Raw genomic sequence first — 19,247 nt, forward strand, 5'->3', positions numbered from 1 at the left:
GCTTGGAATCAGTTCTCAGAAGCTGGATGAGTCCGCCATAGCCATAGTCCTACGATGGAATGCAAGTCGCAGACGGCATTTTCCTCGGCCCGTTTCGTAATCGTCGTGGGCTCCTAATATAAATAATAAGATGGCGGCCAGGGCACAACGAGCTGCCAGCAAACTTTGCACGTTTAATTGTGCGGCTTCACTTCGGTATATTATGATTTTAATAAATCATACGAGTTTCTTATTTATGTAAATAGACAGTAACTAATTGACAAGAGAATTGTGTTACAAATTTAAGGTTCAACATTTTGGTTCTATTATTATTTATTTTTTTGTCCTTCACATACCTACTTTTACATACATCGTAATACATTTTTTTTACATTTGTGATTGTGCGATATTTTAAGAACTGGAAATTTGACAAAAAATGGGACAGCAAAAATTTGAAGAAAATCCTTGAATCACCGAGCCCTGATTAGAGCCGAGTTGACCAACACGAGCTTGGAATTCGTCACTGCGTCTCTCTCTAGTACGTGTATGACTGTACCTGTGCATCTCCCTCTGTGGGCTATCCCATCTCGGTGGCGGTAAAGGGCAACAGATGACACATCCAATTTGAATTTCCCGCGCAAGATAAATGGGCGCCATGTTCCACAAATACTGCAAGGGTGAAATGAGCGACAAATAATGGCGACAAACAATTTATTAGCGCAGATTAATCGATGTATTCAATTCTTTCAGTAATTTTACAAATATTATTGATTATATAAACAAATCGTTCTTTTAAAATATATAGTGACTAACTTAATCTGTGTTTATTTCATCCAATCAACCTTGAAAAAAACTCTAATAATTATTGTATTGACGGAAAGTATTTCAATAATCTAAATATTTTTAAAAGTTCATGGCGGGTTTTGCAGAGATTTTTATTAATGGACGATAAAAAACATATTTTAGTAGCGACAGATACCAGGCTACAGACCGTAGCGAGAGATGTAGGACCGCCTTGTAAGAACAACTTCGCCGCGCGCTGAACTGCGAGTCCGAACTTTGGGAAATGTATTAATTTTCCGAACAAACTGTATAGCTCTCGTCTTGAACGTTATAACTTCTTTAAGCGTTCGGACGTGAAGCTTGTTCAATATTCATACTCGGAGTGAATGAACCTTTCTCTGAACTTGCGGCTTTCTCTGGATAAAACATAAATGCTGTCGTATGGTGGTAGACGTTTCAAAATGTGAATGACATTTCACTTGGTAAAAGTAATAGTTCAACCATCTCCTAAAATCAGTTTTTAGGTACTGAAATGTTGTGTGTTGAATCGAAAGCGCCAATTCACGTGTGCTTGTTGGTATGACAATGTTTCTCTCCCAAAAATGTGTCATTCACCCTGGAGCACTATAAAGCTTTTTTAATATGGAGATCACACAACACCAAAAGCTCCATAGGGATTACTGTAAATCACCTCGTGGGACTTGAGCGACTTGACTTGACTACCTGCTTGAAATTTCAATGGACGAAAATCGTATATGGCAAACTCAGAATGAATTTTATATCATTTTAATAGACAGGTACTTGAATATTTTTAAAGAAAAAAACTTTATTTCAATTTAAAACGTTTTCCAATAATTAATAGTACCTACCTTAACAAACCCGCTACTTTTATAGTCATAAATATTGATGTCGGTAGTTTTCATGTAAAATTGTTACTCTGAAGTTTCCGAGTCATTTGAACATTAACTGATTAAATGTAGACAATTTATCTCAACTTACTTCAGATAAATTGAATCAAGAAAAGCTTCTTGTCTTGGTCTTAGAGGAGAATAAACCCGAGATACTTAAAACGCCATAGCAACCAAAGCAATAACAAAATAATAAAAATTACTGAGTTTAAAAGGTTTCCATTTTATATTATGGCTACGAGACTAAGGATTAATGTATTTAGTAAATAAAAATAATCTTCCAAATATTTTCTGATTCAGATTTCTGTACATTGAAAATGAGACTTAGACTAGTATTTTTTAGGAAAATTGCATATAGTGTGTCATGCGAATATTTTTATTAAATAATTAGCTTAAATAGTACTCGCATAAAATGAATTATGTTTATCGCAAATCTGTTCCGGTAGGCGCTTGTAGTATTTATAAACCTTGTTGTTGGTGATTTAAAATAGGTCCAGCCCTCACTTTAACAAGGTTCCCTCACATTTCCTGTAGTCCTCTCTCCTCTCAGGCCGGTACTAGTATTAGTATAAGCCGCACTTCGAAATGAGGTCAGATAAATGAATCACTAACAAGCAGGCACAGACTGGGCAACTCCCGGACGGCAAGATACCTATTACAATATGTGATTATGCCCACTGCCCATCTAGTTCTCTGAATTCTGTGGGTTATATTCAACGCATGTCGATACGTTCCAAAACTAACATCCTACTCCGGTATTGTTCTAACAGGAGTATAATATACGAATAACAAGTTCTAACAGGAGTATAATATACGAATTATATGTTCTAAGAGGAGTATAATATACGAACAACAAGTTCTAACAAGACTAATATTAATAAGTAATATTAAATTCTAACGAATAATACGTAATATAAGTAGTGCATAATAGTGCCGACTTCTGTGCAAGGGAGATTTAACGCAAAATCTTTTAATTTTCATATATTATTTTTTACAACACTAATTTAACGATTCCAATCAAAAATAAATTTCGCGTTTTTATTAGAGAAAGTTTTATTAAAAGGCTTTTTTATTAAAAGAATTATACACTTTTAATTTTCTTAACTTAAGTACACATTAAAAATTTCTTAATATTATTTCCTACAACCTAAGTAACACATTATTCTTAAAGAAATAGGTACATTTTGATTTTGCTCACTAATCTATCTAATAAGATTAAACATTTTTTATTAAATATGTTTATTATATTTTCCGTTATTAGACTATCGGGAAGGAGATTGTACATGTGTACACCCTCATGGCCTATGTTTCCTTTACCACTCTACGTCTTTACTGAATGTGAGAAATAACTTCTTATGTTGTCTTGTGTAAGATTCATGTACTTGTTGTGTTTTTTTTATAAATGTTGTGATCGTGTCACACGAAAAACGGTAGATTTATATTATTTTTAACAGGTATAAAATATTACGCTCGTTTACAAGAAAAAAAATTACGTCGTAAAATTTAAAATAGTTGCTTTCTTAAAAATACAGAATTATCAAGAATAACAATATATGACAATACATAAATCATTAACAAAATATGTTGACAACTTAGTCTAAGATGACCTAAATAATATGAACCCGGACCGAGTGAGACCCTGTATTAAGTTGTTAAGCCATGTAGATTATTTTTACGGCAACTCGGACAGGTAGAACTGCGATAAATTTGAATAGAAGTGAAAAGTTAGAAATTATTTTTACTTTCCTAATCTTTCCGTGATGATTAACATCAGCAATAAATCGGCAATTTGGATTTAAATTATAGGACACATTTAGTTTCGTATAAATTATTTTGGAATTATTACAAATAGGCGCCATAAAACCATCAACGCTTTGGAATCTTATCAAATTTATGTTCTGTGAGAAAATTTTACGTTCTGCAAGATTTACCGGTTTTATTATAATGTTGTCATTTGTACCATCGAAGGCCCATTATCCAATGGCTTTGACCGACCTCCGTAGAGTAGTGGTTCATGCATTTGACTTTGGATTCAGAGGTTGCGGATTACGCTCCCAGGTCGGGGTGTTGTCACATTGATTGATGGACGTTACATATAAATAAATATATACGCTTACTTTAAATTCAAAGTCTGGTGAAAACCAAATCAAATATAATGTGTGTCAAATATAATAATAAGTAAAATTCAATGTAGGTGTTATATATACTTTTGGAAACATTCGGTTAGCAACTACATACAGAAAATATTATTTTAGTTTCTAAGTCACCCAAAGTTAACTCAACAATGATATTGTAAGTGTGTTAAGTTGGAATCACTAGTGAATGCTATAAATGAATATATATTCCAATTTAAGTTTTGCAGTAGCTTGCTTTTTCATACCTATAGCGGTTCATGAATGTGTGTGTTTATCTTAACAAAACAGATTTAAGTGAACTACGTGAAATAGTTACTTTATATGGCTAAGTATAATCAAGGTGTAAATTTTAAAAAATTTACGTTAAACAAAATATGATTAGACTTTTTCCTATATTTCTCATTAATTTTCTGGTAAATTTTGTATGTAACATCATAATTTTGAATAATGGCGAACTCTCTTCAAAATTTTATAACGAGATGGATGGAAATAAAGTAGAGGATAAATCAAAGGAGCTGCTCTTTTACTTATGGACCAAATTTGAAATCCGTTTTTGGCTAATGGCTACAGGGAAACCTTGGCGGTAGAACTCGAAGTATTCAACCGTTTTCAATGATACAACCTGGGGTATTTTTTTGTATGATCAACGAACTAAATATTGATCTCAATATTTCTGAATTCAAAGATTGTTTATTTTCGAAGAAAAATCTGTACATACATTCGCTCTCTTTCTCTGACAAAGCAACAAAGCTTTGAAAAATCCGTCTGCGAGAAGTTACTCCCCTCTTGCGGGGGTTAGCATTGTGCACAAATTTGAAATTTACGTAATGTCGGTGGTACTTACAGAAGCGTAAACGCTGGGTGAATATTTGCAAGGACGTCTAGCATAGCAACAACGCTAAAACCTCCTTCGGCAGACTTTGAAATGCCTTTGAAATCAAACTAAATCTAGTAAAAATGTGAGAGGTACTAAACGACATTTTTTTTCGTGTTTCGACAAATCAATTCAATTAATATAATACGTTTTATTTGCTCTTTTATTGTGAAGAGTTTTTTTAAGAAATTTTCATTTGTTTTATATTTGAGAAAACTGTAGTATATGTACTTCGTTGGAACTCCATTTTTTCATATTTTCTAATTACAAAAGATAAATATTGTATTGTTATAATGTCAATAACTTGGCTGATATAAAACCTACCTAAGCATAAATGATTGGCATGTGAGTAGACGAGTTTATTTTCAGTCCGTCTATAAGAAAGAAGCAACAAGCAATGGTCCACTAGATGTCCCTGCTGTATCAAGTTTGTTGTTATCTCCTTCGAATAATACATCAGGCAAGTGGGTTATAGTAAGTATATTGGTATATTTTTATTTCTCTAGAGAGGAGACACTCGCTGGCTGCCCTTACATACTTTTTTAACGTAGGGGAAGTAGCCCAAGGTAATTTACCCGAAGGTGTTTTATGATTTGCTCTAAATTCTCCGCTAAGATCGGGGAAAATCAAATTGATTTACGACTTTCTTCTTACATGCGGTATCACTCGCCTTGATTGATTTGGAACCTTATTAAAGCTAATGAGAAATCAAAATTTATGTCTTCTTGCCCAAGGAAACGTAATTTATTATCTCGTACGTAATTACAGACGACTTCCGTTTTCACTTCAACAATTTAAGAAGGATTTCAGCCTCGAATTAACACTTTTTTCTTAAATTTCAATCAATCATTTGGGTACTTTATAAAACAGACATTTCAATTTCTATAGGAGTTCACCTGTATTGAACTATGAATACGGTAGAGAAATATTTTCAGCAAGGCGTCTCTCAGCAACCCCGAGTAAGATATTCGTTGATGGATTAAGCACTGCGACGTTTCTGCTGTCGGCGTCCGGCGCCGTGTCGTGCGCCTACACCTATAAAACTTTTGAATTTCATCTTAATTTGCTATAGATTTCATTTATTGTGAGATTCATAACTTTATAATGGTTTATCTATTACGAGCTGTCGTTCTTAAATAGTTTTCAATTTTTATAAATGCTATTAATACAGAATTACGAGAAATAATTCAAGCGTAACGAAAATTCTACTAAATTGATCGACAAAAACAAGCTGTTGAAGAAATTAATACATGAACTTATGCTTGATTACAAAGAATCCCCTTCTTCTGGTCGTACTAATATATTAAGCGTACAATTTCGAATTTCGAATGATTACTTGGGCAAATATTCCAAAGAGAAACCCACGCGTTCTCAAAGAAAATACAGTAGGTAAAGGAATGTTTGCTTTTCCTTCAAATACCACGACAATGTGACCCGTACATCAATTTTATTCGTGGGTGAATTATAGAAAGCAATAAAACTCCAGTTCAATTTTATCTCCCGGCGACGGATTTCGGCGGACCGGATGAACTAGTTACATGCATATTAATCAGTTAACATTTATGTAAGTGGTTAGTACGCCACGAAGGAAATAAATAATGGGTGTCTTCTTAATTTATTGGGAAGCAGCTGATTGGCCTGCGATGGATTTTTTTACAAGGAAAATTCATTGAATGGGCGACGAATTTTGGTAATAACAATAATTTTTACGATAAGTAATTGTGAATATGAGTAAGAATTTTTTTAAATACTTAAATTCTCGATGTTTGATAATCTACATAACAGCAAATTATTTTGTGAATTGTGGTAGAACTAATGGTGAGGTGTCAAAAATCCTTACAGCTTATAAGCGCAAAGTTCCGTATGAGATTAGTTTGCAAGATATCCTTTGAAAGCAAGATTTCCTGACAACCCTCTTACAGACGCCCATTAACGTTCATACATGTACATTATAAATACGTATATATTATCTACAACGCCAAGTTATAATTCGTTGGTTAACTCCAGTTTAAATTCAAATATTAAAGGTTATCTAAATGTTTGTTTGACATTTACCATCGTTCAAGTTACCAACTATCTATCAACCGGTTATCTAGAGCAACATGAATAATTTATCCTGGTCGATGAATGTCGGAGAAAAAAAACATCAATTTCAGGGGAAAACGATAAAATAACTAATTTTCTAAGTTGTTCTATCAAAATTTCTAAATTTCAGAACATGAAAAGGTAAATGATCAGTTTTCGTGAATATATTTAAAGAAAAAATTGCCCCACTAAAAGAAAAATATCAAATAAATTTATTGGTGTTTTTATTTTACTCAATTCTGAGTATTTTTCTAATTCAATTGTCAGCAAAATGGTAATTTTCATTCGTAACTTTCAGGTAAATTCTACGCCGTTTAATTACCCTACAACAAAGATATTTTGACCTTAATAATCTTCATTTCCGGGAAATGTTTAACTGTGCAGAGGGGTAAAAGCAGGTCCATGGGTAAAAGATACTTGGAAACATTATTAATGTAAAGCCATTTAATTAAACAGCCAAGTACTTAGTACCTACTTCAAAAGAAAATAAATCCTAGGGGGCGGGGGAACTGTTGCTTAAAATATTGAAGGTTATTTAATACTTTATTTTTGATCCATAAAATAATGGGAAACATAATTGTCGTCACGCAAGATAATTTTCATTAATTAATTCTCAAGTCATTCATTAATGACAAAGCTTTATGGTTTTTATATCATAATATATTTAAATGGAATACTTCTCTGACTTCGAATATCTTGTTTAACAATAAATCATCTTTCTATAAGATAAAACGTGGCCAAAAATAAGTTATTACCATAAACAAGTTATCGGTCATATCTTGAACATGATAAATAACAATTCAATGTAAGCTACTTTAGCTTCGTTGTTAGGCGAAGTTAAACTTCTTTGTTCGTTACTTCAACTCATAAATTATTCCGTTAGAAGTCACTGAACTCTGTGTAGAATTTATGGTTTTATTAGGGGGAGGTGTGACAGCGCCGGCGGAACGGTATCTTGTAACATTTAAGGGTGTGAAATCTACCCGCTGCTTAGCGTGCAGTATGCTAAGCTTCATTCTTAATATTCCCCCCTACGAGGTGCGACGGATTCCGCGAAAATCTAACTTATGTCTTCACATTGAGGCCAACTTAAAGAACTTTTTGAAACAGTGCAATAAATAATTATATACGTTGGGTTCATTGACTTCTGGAATTCAAGTTGGGGAGAAAACCGACTTTATTTTATGTGGATTTTCTTTTATTATTAAAGAGGTTCTTTTATTGAAAGGTGAACGCGAGGGTGAATATTCTGTTGACGCGTTGCAGTAAATTAATTATAATTTTGGTTAGGTTAGGTTGTATTCCGCTACAATAATTCTCAGTAAATTTACATGTTGTGTTAGGACGGTATTCACTGGAACGCTTTTGAATATTAAATTATTTTGTAGATGCGTATAAAGTTGGAGAGTTTTTAAATAAAACATGCTTTGAATGACTGCCGGTATACAAATAACTAAGCGAATAAATCATAATGGAATTCGAAAGAAAGCAAGAAAACTCGTGTTTCTTTTAACTCCGGGAAGACATTTTCCGTCCGCTACTTAAATTCCTTCGGCTGACAGTTACCGCGGATTGAATAACAAATCGGTTGAAGTATAACAGCGTTCTTCAAATAGTATAAAACAGTACTTGCATATCTGGGGTGTTTACACGCCTTGAGATTTCATTCAAATCATATAAGTGCACCGGCGAAAGCTCCGATCCACCTTATGAGTAAAACAACAAAAATAGCCTAACGAAAAAATGTACCTGACTGCCAAGAAGTCGTCTTCGCAAAACGTTTTTTTAGACGTCATATTATTTTTAAATGTTTTCCTGACGATTTTCAGCACTGCTGACATACTTCACCTAACAAATCTTTATTTAGATTAAAAAACACTCTAGAATTAAATGTGGATGAACTTGGTTGAAAATTTTCAGTTCAGTAAAATAATTATTTTACTAATGTTATTTTTCTTTTTTTCTCAGATCTTCTATACAGACAGACCATCACCATCAACAACAGTCAACTGGAAGTGGAAATTATTGATGTATCGGGAGAAGGAGAAGATGGTTTCCCAGTAGAACAGGTAAAAATCATTATCAAAATTTTATAAAATGTACGAAAGACGAACCTACGAAAGTATGCAGGAAAATTTCACAAGATTTTAGGGTATTTTATTTAGTCATTGGATTTTATACACATTCTCTGAATAACATTTCTGTCAAAAATGCTTTTAAATTAAGAACATTCCTTTGAATGAATGTAGAACGAAATTCTTTCTCTCTCAAGGTCTTTGGAGAAAGTATTTATTGGTTGTTGAGTACTGAAAATATTGTACTTTACTATATTATTTCTCGTGCATACTTCATAAATAAGGAGAGTTGAGTATGAATGCAGAAATAAAAGCTTGATGCGTTAAATAAAACAATGTGACTTTGTGTAAATCACTTCATAATATTATTTTGCCGGCTCGACAAATGTACAATTTTTTAAGAATTTAAAACAAGTGTACTGGGGAAATATTAAAATATATATAACAATATGTTTTTTTGTCCATTAGGTGCAATGGGCCGATGCTTGCCTTGTTGTGTACGCCATCACAGACAGACGCAGCTTCCAACACGCCGCCGAGACGCTGGCCGCCCTCCACAAGGTACGCCAGGGGGCGGGCCCACTCGCCCTGCTGGCCAATAAGGCCGACCTGGAACATCTCCGAGAGGTAATAATTACTGCCTACTCTTACTACTAGCGCAATTACCTGGAATTCATTTGCGCAACTTAGTAGTTAGGTACCGACTCAAATGATTCTGCCGCTGAAAACACTGTAGTAACATTTTGTCGTGTTTCATGCGTCAATAAAGGCTTAGACACATTACGCTATACGCATCAACGCTTATTTGCGAGTGGTCTATGCAGATTATTTGTTGAGGTATCACACTACGCCATAACCTTCCTAGGGAGAGGGAGTCAGATCATTTGGGAACTGCCGCGGAATATCATTTCTTTGTATGGGATCTGTCAACTTGACAGATGACAGCCGCGTGATCGCGACGCTCCGTAAATTGTTTAAGTTCCCATCATTTTCAAATATGGCAAGCAGATCACGGCGTATCACCGTCGCCACACCCATAATTAAAACACATCATCTGTCAGATGTGACAGGTCTGTAGTCTGTATGGCGAGCGATACGGTTTTATATGTATAAAACGCTTTGATGCGTATAGCGTAATGTGTCTTCCCCATCAAGCTTCAATCAAAAGTAATATCAGCGGTACTTTTAAATCCTCAAGTCGTCCAAATAGAAGTAAAAGTAAAAAGAAGTAAAATAATTAATCTACGTTAGGAATACTCGTACATAAAACTAAACAAATTTCTAAATATTTGAAGCTACTGTATTTATTTCACCGTTCTTTTAATAGAAGGTGCTCTGAGAAACTTGTTAATCCATTTGTCACATGTGCAGTTATTTTACTAAAAATAATGATTCAAAAATAAATTACAAAAAAATGCACGTGCTTTACAACCAAATTAAAGATAAGAAACAGAGTTAAGAAATCTAGGACGCACCATTTTGGATGGACGCACTAGTCTAATCAGCCGTATATATGACATGTATTGTTACAATGTTTTATGATAATATTATTCTGCAATTCGGTTGTCTTAACGATAGAAAAGTTACGCAATAACGTTTGAGATAGACTATAATGGGAACTGGAAGGGCCATCGCCACATTCCTAGAGTGTGTTCTGCGTAGAAAACAGGATGTCGTATATAACTATAGTTCCTCCAAACGGCTGCGGGAATCGCGCGTTTGTCACGTTCGCCCTCTATTCGCCTTAACAATGTGTAAGAAAAAGAAAGAAACGCTTAAAATAATACTATAATTCTAGCACTTTACTACATTATTTAATTAATTAAAGGAACTGAACACTTACCAGTTATTCAACATAATGGGTCTAATCTACCGATTCAATCGACATTTAAATAATTCCTTTTAATTGTTTGTTCGAATTCGGTTGCTAAGCACGACATTTTTTTATTTTTTATTTTTTTTATAGTGAATACCTCACAAGAGTCCTAACTGCTCCCGTCTGGAGCCAGTGAGACTATGGCATCCCCAATTGGGGGATGTTGTGAGGCTGAAGGTAAGTGGGGAAGGGAAAGAGGAAGGTGGGGAAGTACCTGGCTATTCAGATCTAGTCACTAAACACGGCTAAAGCCATTTGGAGCAACGTTTCAATTCTGAATGGTGGTCTTACACCAGGGCGATACTGGTAGTATCTTCCACTCTGGAACGTGCCGCAAATATACTAAGACATAACAAGTGAGATGGGAATACCATATCATTTTATTAAAATCGTTAAAACTCCCCACCCCAAATGTTGTTTACATAAACCATGTTCAAGGAAAAAAATATATCAATCTGAAATCATTGAAAGTCAGAATTTTTTTTTTTCAAAGTTGTTTAGAAATAATAAATTGTTTCAATAATTTAGCATTACTACTTATTATTTTCATCGTTAATAAAAACGCATTCTTTTAAATTTTCCTTGAAGCTTTATAATTCAAATTACATGTAGCATAACCCATCCCACTTGAATGTGAAAAGGTCTGCATATGAATATATAACAAAGGTCAAAACTTACTTTCGTAGAATTTTAATCAATGGAAAACGTTGAAAGCCGAAACCTACTCTGTTACGCGTTTCACGGAAAAAGATAATATAGTCTAATTAGACGAAACATTTTTTTTGTCGCAAATGTCAAATGTTTATCACAAAGCTATTACCACTGAAAACGAAACAAACAGTTTCACAAGTTTTCCGGAAATTCGTGTAAATTTAATTAACTTAACGGGGTAGTGGAAATATTTTTTACTAGTACATTATTTAGTCGTAGATACTAATTTCAGTTGTGGAAAGTAAAACGTGACCCTGAATTCGAAAGTGAAACAAAACTGAAACAGGGTGATGAAAGAAACAAACTTGTTTTGTAGGAAATAAATACTGGATACAGGCTTATTGAATTAATTTAACAAGGCCAATGTTTGTTTCTAGGAAACCATAATCAAAGCCCTGTTCGTTCTATAAAAGTGTTTTATGGGAATTAGAATAACTTAATCTAGTCACGCAACATATTTCTGGCTAACGCTGCATATTAATACAGCACTATACCTTTCCTATCTGAGACTGTGAAGTGCTTAAAACATTAAATTTAATATTCATAAGAAATGTATGAAGCACAAAGCGTAAATTTAACAATAAAACTAGTTTTCTGGAAAATGGTCGGAAACACTTAATTAAGTAGCTCACTTTTTCTAGGTCGTATACGTTAAAACGTTAAAAAAAACTCGCATTTTATGTAACTAAGTAGGTTTTTAAAAACTAACTGAGAATATTAAAACAACATTATATCATAAAAGTATTTTATATCCAGCGTACTTAAAGTATTTGCGTCCAATTTTCATAACCAGCTAAAAGGGTAATAATATTCGTTTCTTATACTTATAAGCATCGTTAAAGTGAAAGAATGATCATAAAATCCATACGCTCCCATCATTTTCACAAACTTACGGTTTTTCGATAGACAGAAGATGATAAATATTTGAACAGTTTATGTTTATTAAATGTTAAAATTAAAACTAAAAAACTTTCTTTCTTTTTACCAACTTTAGACTTTGCACAGAAAGCGCGCGGTTATAAATAGTTGCAACATATTTAAATATTTTTTTTATATTGTGATGCTTCTGAATTTGAATTTAGAATGGCGACTTGAGAAAATGACCTCCCTCAAGAGGTCGGAGTTATATAAAAGGGAAGGTCCTATACCCCATAAATTCTATCAATATTTCTACGGTTACTTCACTTCGATAAACAGAAGAGAGCATCAACCTTTGCTTCATCGTTGTTACGTTTACAAAGAGCTTTTTAACATTGTGGCAAGAAAATTTAAAAAATTGAAGCGCATTGAAGAATTCTAGGTACTTATTTATAAAGAACTGGGCAAATGGGGTAATTTTCCAGTTAGCGAGACTCTTTATGGGAAACACACAAAATAAAGTCCGACGTTTGGAGAATTACTTTATAATTTACAAGTACATTTTGTTCTTTCGAAACTTTATTGCGAAATTATTAATAACAATAACGAACACATTCGCCTAATTAAAATCAGTCAAAGTTCTGAGAAAATACCGCGGAAAATCACAAGTTCCTACCGAACTATTTATATAAACGCACTTCAAAATTGCACCAGTTTTCATTGGAATTATTATTCGTTATAATCAATTTGTTATTATTGCAATAGGATCGAAACCTAAACTTACTATAAAAGAGAATGTGTTTTTTCTTCTCGGTGAAAAACAGGCAGCTTGAAATGAATACAGTATATTAATACTGTTCACATACCTATGTCATGTATAATATAATTACCTACACGTATTCGGTTTCAACAGATAGTAATGTTATTTATATTTAGCAAAATAGATTAGGTTGGGTTGAATTTTTTTACTTAATCAAACTCGATGAATGATGTGTGTTGTGAGTTGAATATAAAGTAAAGATGGCTACCGGCTGCGGCTGGCTGTCCGAGCCAGTTGTTGCAAGGCATTCCCAGTCCCAGTTGTCTGCAACAGAAGCAATAGTAATTTGCTAATCAATTTTAACGACGGTTTAGTTCTATTATTGGGTCTCCAGCCTTGGCTCCAACTACTTCTATCTTTTACACAATCGTCAGTATTTATGTAAACATAATGTATAATAATGTTGCAATCGCTGTTGTAGTTTATAAGAGAAGAGCGTAAACTGGAGCAATCTCGATTTGTCAACGGATTTGTAGACTCGAATTTACGAGCTTTTCGAGATCCAGACGTTTCAAGGCTGGTAGAGGGAGATCCTATCTTATCTGATACAATAATGACGAAAATTCACTTCATACTCAAACTCGCCAACACAATGACTTCGCGATATTAAATATAGTCTTAAGAGTAAGACACTCCCTCTGTTTTCTCGGTATTGTATTATTTTCTAAAGCTTGAATGAAACATATCAATGGAGTTACTGCTCAGAGCTTTCATCGCCTGCAAACGAAAGCTATTCGACTTCGGCCAAATTTAAAACATTTTGAGTTTTTCGTAATTCATTTCATGATTGACATAATAGATTAGGTAGATCCGGTCAAAGAAAATACTTTAAATAAATTTATATTCCAGACATTTCCAAACATAGATAGGTACTTAAATCTGTAAAAAACAAACAATTTGCAATAACAATGTTTTACTTTTGTTTCAGGTTGATGAAATCGAAGGTCGCACCACCGCTATCCAAAACGGCTGCCCCTTCTACGAAGTGAGCGTAGCGGAAAACAGCTCAGATCTCTACCAGGCCTTCGAGTTCCTCGTGACGGAATGCCGCACCCAGCAAGCCTCTACCAAGTCCAGGAAGTTCTCCGTGTCCAAGATGATCGGCACCCTCATCGGGGGCAATTCCACCGGTAAAGCAGCCACCAACGGCGCGCAGCAAGGGGGCACCGTAGTTGTCTGCCACAAGTCCGACCTGCACCGCAATCGCGTGCTCAAGAGGCGCCAGAACTTCACGGCCACTGCCTCTCTGTGACTACCAGCGGGGGCCCACAACGAGAACTGCGCCACTTCCGTCCCTTGAAGTGGTTTCTTTCATCACGGATCCGGTTCTGTTCACGCGGGCGGCTCCCTGCCGCTCCTGACACGTTTGGGCTCGAATGTCAGCTAACCAAATCTACAAAAGATTTGCATTTCGCTGTACAGTTCAGATTCTGGCTTTGCTCAAATGTTGATTTTATTATTTGCGTCTACGAATAATTTTTAGATGTTGTATCCGCCGTTCAAGCACGGATTTCGTATGCAAATAAGGACATGTTTGAGAAAGAACACGCCTCCGATCCCGTCATATTGAAGGGATCTATCTCTGAGGCTATAGCGAAGTGATAGATAAACTGAAAGACTACGGATATATAGAATAGAAGACAGAAGAGAAGCTTTAATGAATGCGACGAAGGTAAAGTTAGTGTACCACAGTTTTTCCTTTGCATACGGCCCCCCTTGGATAAAATGCAAAAAAGGAAAAACTCGATATGATAAATTGTGGACTCGAAAAATAATGCTCTAAGATTTTTTTACGAATATGTGTAAGATATTTAGCGAATAAGTTTAGACCAATCTGGAAGAAGATTAATCATTTGTGTTTGAAGATATAAAAATATCGACCGCATCATAAGAAAGCTGATTTACAAACCTACCTAAGTAATACATTAAATTTACACAAAAATTAGAATAAAAAACATACCAGTTTATTTAAATAAAATCATCACTTTTCCTTACTCATGTTATTGCAGCTTGTGCATAGTATGCAGATTTTGTCACCCTCAAAATAAATAAAGAAAAAACGTGTTTTTCATAATCCTGAAGAGGTCGCAGGACAGACCGTGACAGATATCCTCAGGAATTCAAAATAAACGAGTTCAAAAAGACTTGGCAAGACATGGAGACATAGATTAATTATATTCGTATTGAAAAATTGCAGCTGGACAACTGTTACTGTAATAAGAAGAACCAGTAAAATAAAAAAATTAATTGCAGACCAAATAATAAATTATTATAAAGTACTTTTCCTAAGGGTTTGTTTGTAGGTCTCAATTAATAATGTGTTTTATTTTCTCTACTGGAAATAGTAAACTATGTAGGTAGGTGTGTAAATCCAGTCCCAAATTCATATCACAATATTTAATAACATTGATGTTTAAAAGATAATGATACATAGGTACTTCAAAATCACCAGAAATTTCCATGTTTAATGTAAGTTGTTTTTGAAATGTATGGCTGAAGGCGGGTCTCCTGCGACAAAATGTTTTCAAAACATTGAAACATTTACACAAAAAAAAATGTTTTGTGTCATATACAAAATTGTGTATGGCCACGCCCTAATGTGTATGGCCGCACCCCAATGTTTCAATGTTTGAAAATATTTTGTGTGCAGGAGACCCGGCTTAAGTGTTCATTTTATAAACATTGTGAGCCTAATTATTATTATTGGTGTGTAGTGTCCATGGTAGCGAGGATTCTCAAAATTTGTATAAAAAATTAATAAATACAATTATTTCGTGATAAAAATATTTATTAGCAAATGAGGCAATTTGTAAATAAAAGAATACACTAGCGTATAATCAACATGTACATGTTGATAAATTACCTATTTATTGAAATTTTAATAAGGCTGTGATTTAATTTTAGTTTGTATAATAAACATAATAACAATTATTTATACCTAGATAGATATGGCAGGGCGTTGACGGTTTTGTACTGAACACATAAATATAGTTACCCTAAATTAAAATATTTGTATATAAAGGAGAAACGCTGTATTATGTTCAACAACTGTTTACCATTATTGAGACAGAACATTTTGGCAAATGTAAATTCCTTAGTACCTATCCGAGCATATTATTAATAGTAATGTGTTAGCAATCATCCTACGTATTCAATGTTATTTGCAAGTGAGTAAATGTAGTCTGCCCCATTATCAATGTAATAATTCCCAATAAAATGTTTGTAACAGAATATGAAATACCTGTTTTACTTATTATTTATAACCTCTAACTAAACCTATATAAACAGTGTACAGGCAAATTATTTTAAAGAGCACACTTTCGAATGTATCTGTGCACCCATATTGCACCGCAGTAGTCCTATGATACAGTGCACCACCAAGCAAGCAAGAATCTCTTTATTCTGATTTACCTGTAACTTCTTTTCAACCAAATTACGGAATTGGAAGAGCTTCAATATTATTTCTTCTGAACACAGACATTCAAATTGATAGACTTGCCAGCACGAAATCTGGGTTTCATTTCATCCACATGATCTTATTTTTGGCACCAGGAGGGTTCGAGAATGCTTTGAATAAACTACGAGGCGTATCCAGAAAGTAAGTGTACTGAATTTTTGTGGGTTACAATTTTTTTTATTGAAACATCAAAATTACATGGTTATCGTAGTACATATGTAAGCTATTTTTCGACATAGTCGCCATTCCTCTCAATTCAGGTGGTGAAGCGGGGTATCAACTTTTTGATGCCTTCCTCGAAGTAGTTTCCCGCCAACCTCGTCGTCCACTTGTCCAGTCCACCTCCCCCTTTACCCCCTCGTTGGTTGAAAACCTTTTTCCACCCATGTACAGCTTCAGGGAGGTAAAGAGATAAAAATCTGAAGGTGCTAGGTCAAGGGAATGCGTGGGGTGGTTTAGGACATCCCATTTAAACGAAGCAAGCAGTTCCTTCGTTGCGTTGGCCGTGTGTGGTCTGGCATTGTCGTGCAGCAGGCTGACTCCCTTTGTCAGCATGCCTCTCCTCTTGTTTTGAATCACCTTCCGCAATTTTTTTAGGGTCTCACAGTATCTTGCAGAGTTGATGGTCTCCCCTTGAGGCAGATATTCAATCAAAATTATGCCTTGACAGTCCCAAAACACGGATGCCATAATTTTCTTGGCTGAAATTGTGGTTTTGAACTTTTTGGCGGAGGGTGAAGAGGTGAGAACCATTTTTAAACTCGCGATACCACTTGTACATACTCGTACGATTCATAGCTTTATCACCATATGCAGTTTTCACCAAATTATAAACCTCAAACGGAGGTTTTCCCTTCCAAACGAGATAACGGATGACGCCGCGTATTTCGCACTTGGCGGGAGATTGGATTGACATTTTTCACAAAACGTGTTGTCGCGTCGACACTTCTCAACGTACTGACCTTGAACCGGTCTCGTTGCGGAGGGGAAGAGTCAGGCTACACGTAAGTGTAGCCAACATGTCGAAAATAAAATTCATTCGGTCGTGAGAGCCTCAGTACACTTACTTTCTGGATACGCCTCGTATGACATCAGTTGTACAGGGTTTTCTAATAACAGGTGTTATTTTGATATTCAATCATAAAAGATCAATGGTTTCGTTGCTTGTGTGGCACGTAGCGCCGTCTTGTCGAAAGTAAACGTTGTCCAGATCAATACCATCCAATTCCGGCCATAAAAAAATCATTAATCATCTCTCGATAGCTCAATCCATTCACCGTAACTGTTGCTCCAGCCTCATTTTCGAAAAAGTAAGGTCCAATGACTCCGCCGGACCTTAAACCGCACCAAACAGTCACACATTGAGGATAAAGAGGCTTTTCAACAATAATTCTTGGATTTTCCGAGCCCCATATGCGACAATTTTGCTTGTCGACGAAGCCACCGAGGTGGAAATGGGCCTCACCACTCAAGATGATTTGCATTTGATTCACTAAAGTGAATTTTAATAATTTCAATGCGTTGTTGAAGCGTGTATCGTTTCATTTTTATTAATAGCGTAGTTTCTACTTGTCAAATGTCAAAAAATGACAGCTCCAAAAGTAACATCTACCGAAATAGCGGGCTATTCAAAATAACACCTCTTATTGGAAAACCCTGTATATTGACCGCCGAAGAGCGCACATTGAAATAACCAGACTCTGCACAGAAAAGTAAAGTTCCCCAAAGTAAGACGTTTGCAGCGCATTACACTGTGGGACTTTTCTAAGTCAAATCAACAAACAGCCTGGCGTAGCCATTAGAGAGGTGGGTAAATTATAACACATTTGTAAAAGGGTCCAACTAAATAGTGTAACAATATATTAAATTTTAGAAACAAGCCCGAACTTGTGTTTAACTCATTTGGGTTTTTTGTTAAGTTTTTTATGCAGCCAACAATTTGCGCACCATTGTAAAAAGGACTAGTAATCAGTAAGTAGATTTTATTTTCGAGGACTGAATAGTGGTATTACAAGGTGAGTTGCCTGCATACTTAATTGACAAATCACAGAAAGTGAGACGTTTATGCCGTCTCCCACGGTTTGTTCACCTTTCCTTGATGGGCTGGTCTAAAAATTTGAATGTCTATTCATAAGAATAAGCAAAAACAACTTGAAAAAAGGAGGTATTAGTTATGAACGAAGAATAAAGGTGTAGTGGTACGCCACTACTTCATTCGAACGGAATTCTAGAAGTCTCGATTTTTCCAAACAAGCTTCTTGGATGTTCTTTTATTTTTTTTGTTTGGATGTTCTTTTATTTTATTTGTTTGGAAAATTCTACATAGCAACCAAATTGTTCCAGAAGCTTCTTCACCTTTTAAAAGTGACAGCATGAAGAATCTAGTCAGTCATCATCCAGCCATCAGTTAACAAGGTGCTCAACGAGTGATAATCCGCGCACTTCACTTGCGCAAAGGACATTCTTCCCAGTTCTCATCATGGACTCCTTCGGGACATCATCATAGCGCTTTGGCCCAGATCGCCGTCCCTGGCCAACGCTACATGGATTACAGCGCCCTGGTTCCAGCGTCTCTGACCAGCGCCTCATCCACTCACCATGACCACCACGAGGACACGTAGCATCCTCACTGGTCTGCTCAGCTCCCGTTCAACCGCCTACAAGGTCCACCGCACCTTCGGCCTTC

The 19,247-nt window shown here is 35.2% G+C and overlaps 1 protein-coding gene across 1 annotated transcript in view; it reads left to right on the plus strand.

The window, feature by feature from the left end:
* LOC149424589 (ras-related and estrogen-regulated growth inhibitor-like protein A) overlaps positions 1-16,360 on the plus strand; it is a 40,037-nt gene extending 23,677 nt beyond the window's left edge. The window contains exons 4-6 of the mRNA XM_089631429.1: positions 8,733-8,833; positions 9,308-9,466; positions 14,033-16,360. Of these exons, the coding sequence (XP_089487555.1) occupies positions 8,733-8,833; positions 9,308-9,466; positions 14,033-14,356 (584 nt within the window). The 3' untranslated portion in view covers positions 14,357-16,360. The remainder of the gene's footprint in view (positions 1-8,732; positions 8,834-9,307; positions 9,467-14,032) is intronic.
* Positions 16,361-19,247: the final 2,887 nt, after the last annotated feature.

The sequence above is a fragment of the Hesperophylax consimilis genome, chromosome 4 (assembly GCF_061612785.1).
Source record: "Hesperophylax consimilis isolate HC1 chromosome 4, BYU_Hcon_1.0, whole genome shotgun sequence".
Classification (NCBI taxonomy): Eukaryota; Metazoa; Arthropoda; class Insecta; order Trichoptera; family Limnephilidae; genus Hesperophylax; species Hesperophylax consimilis.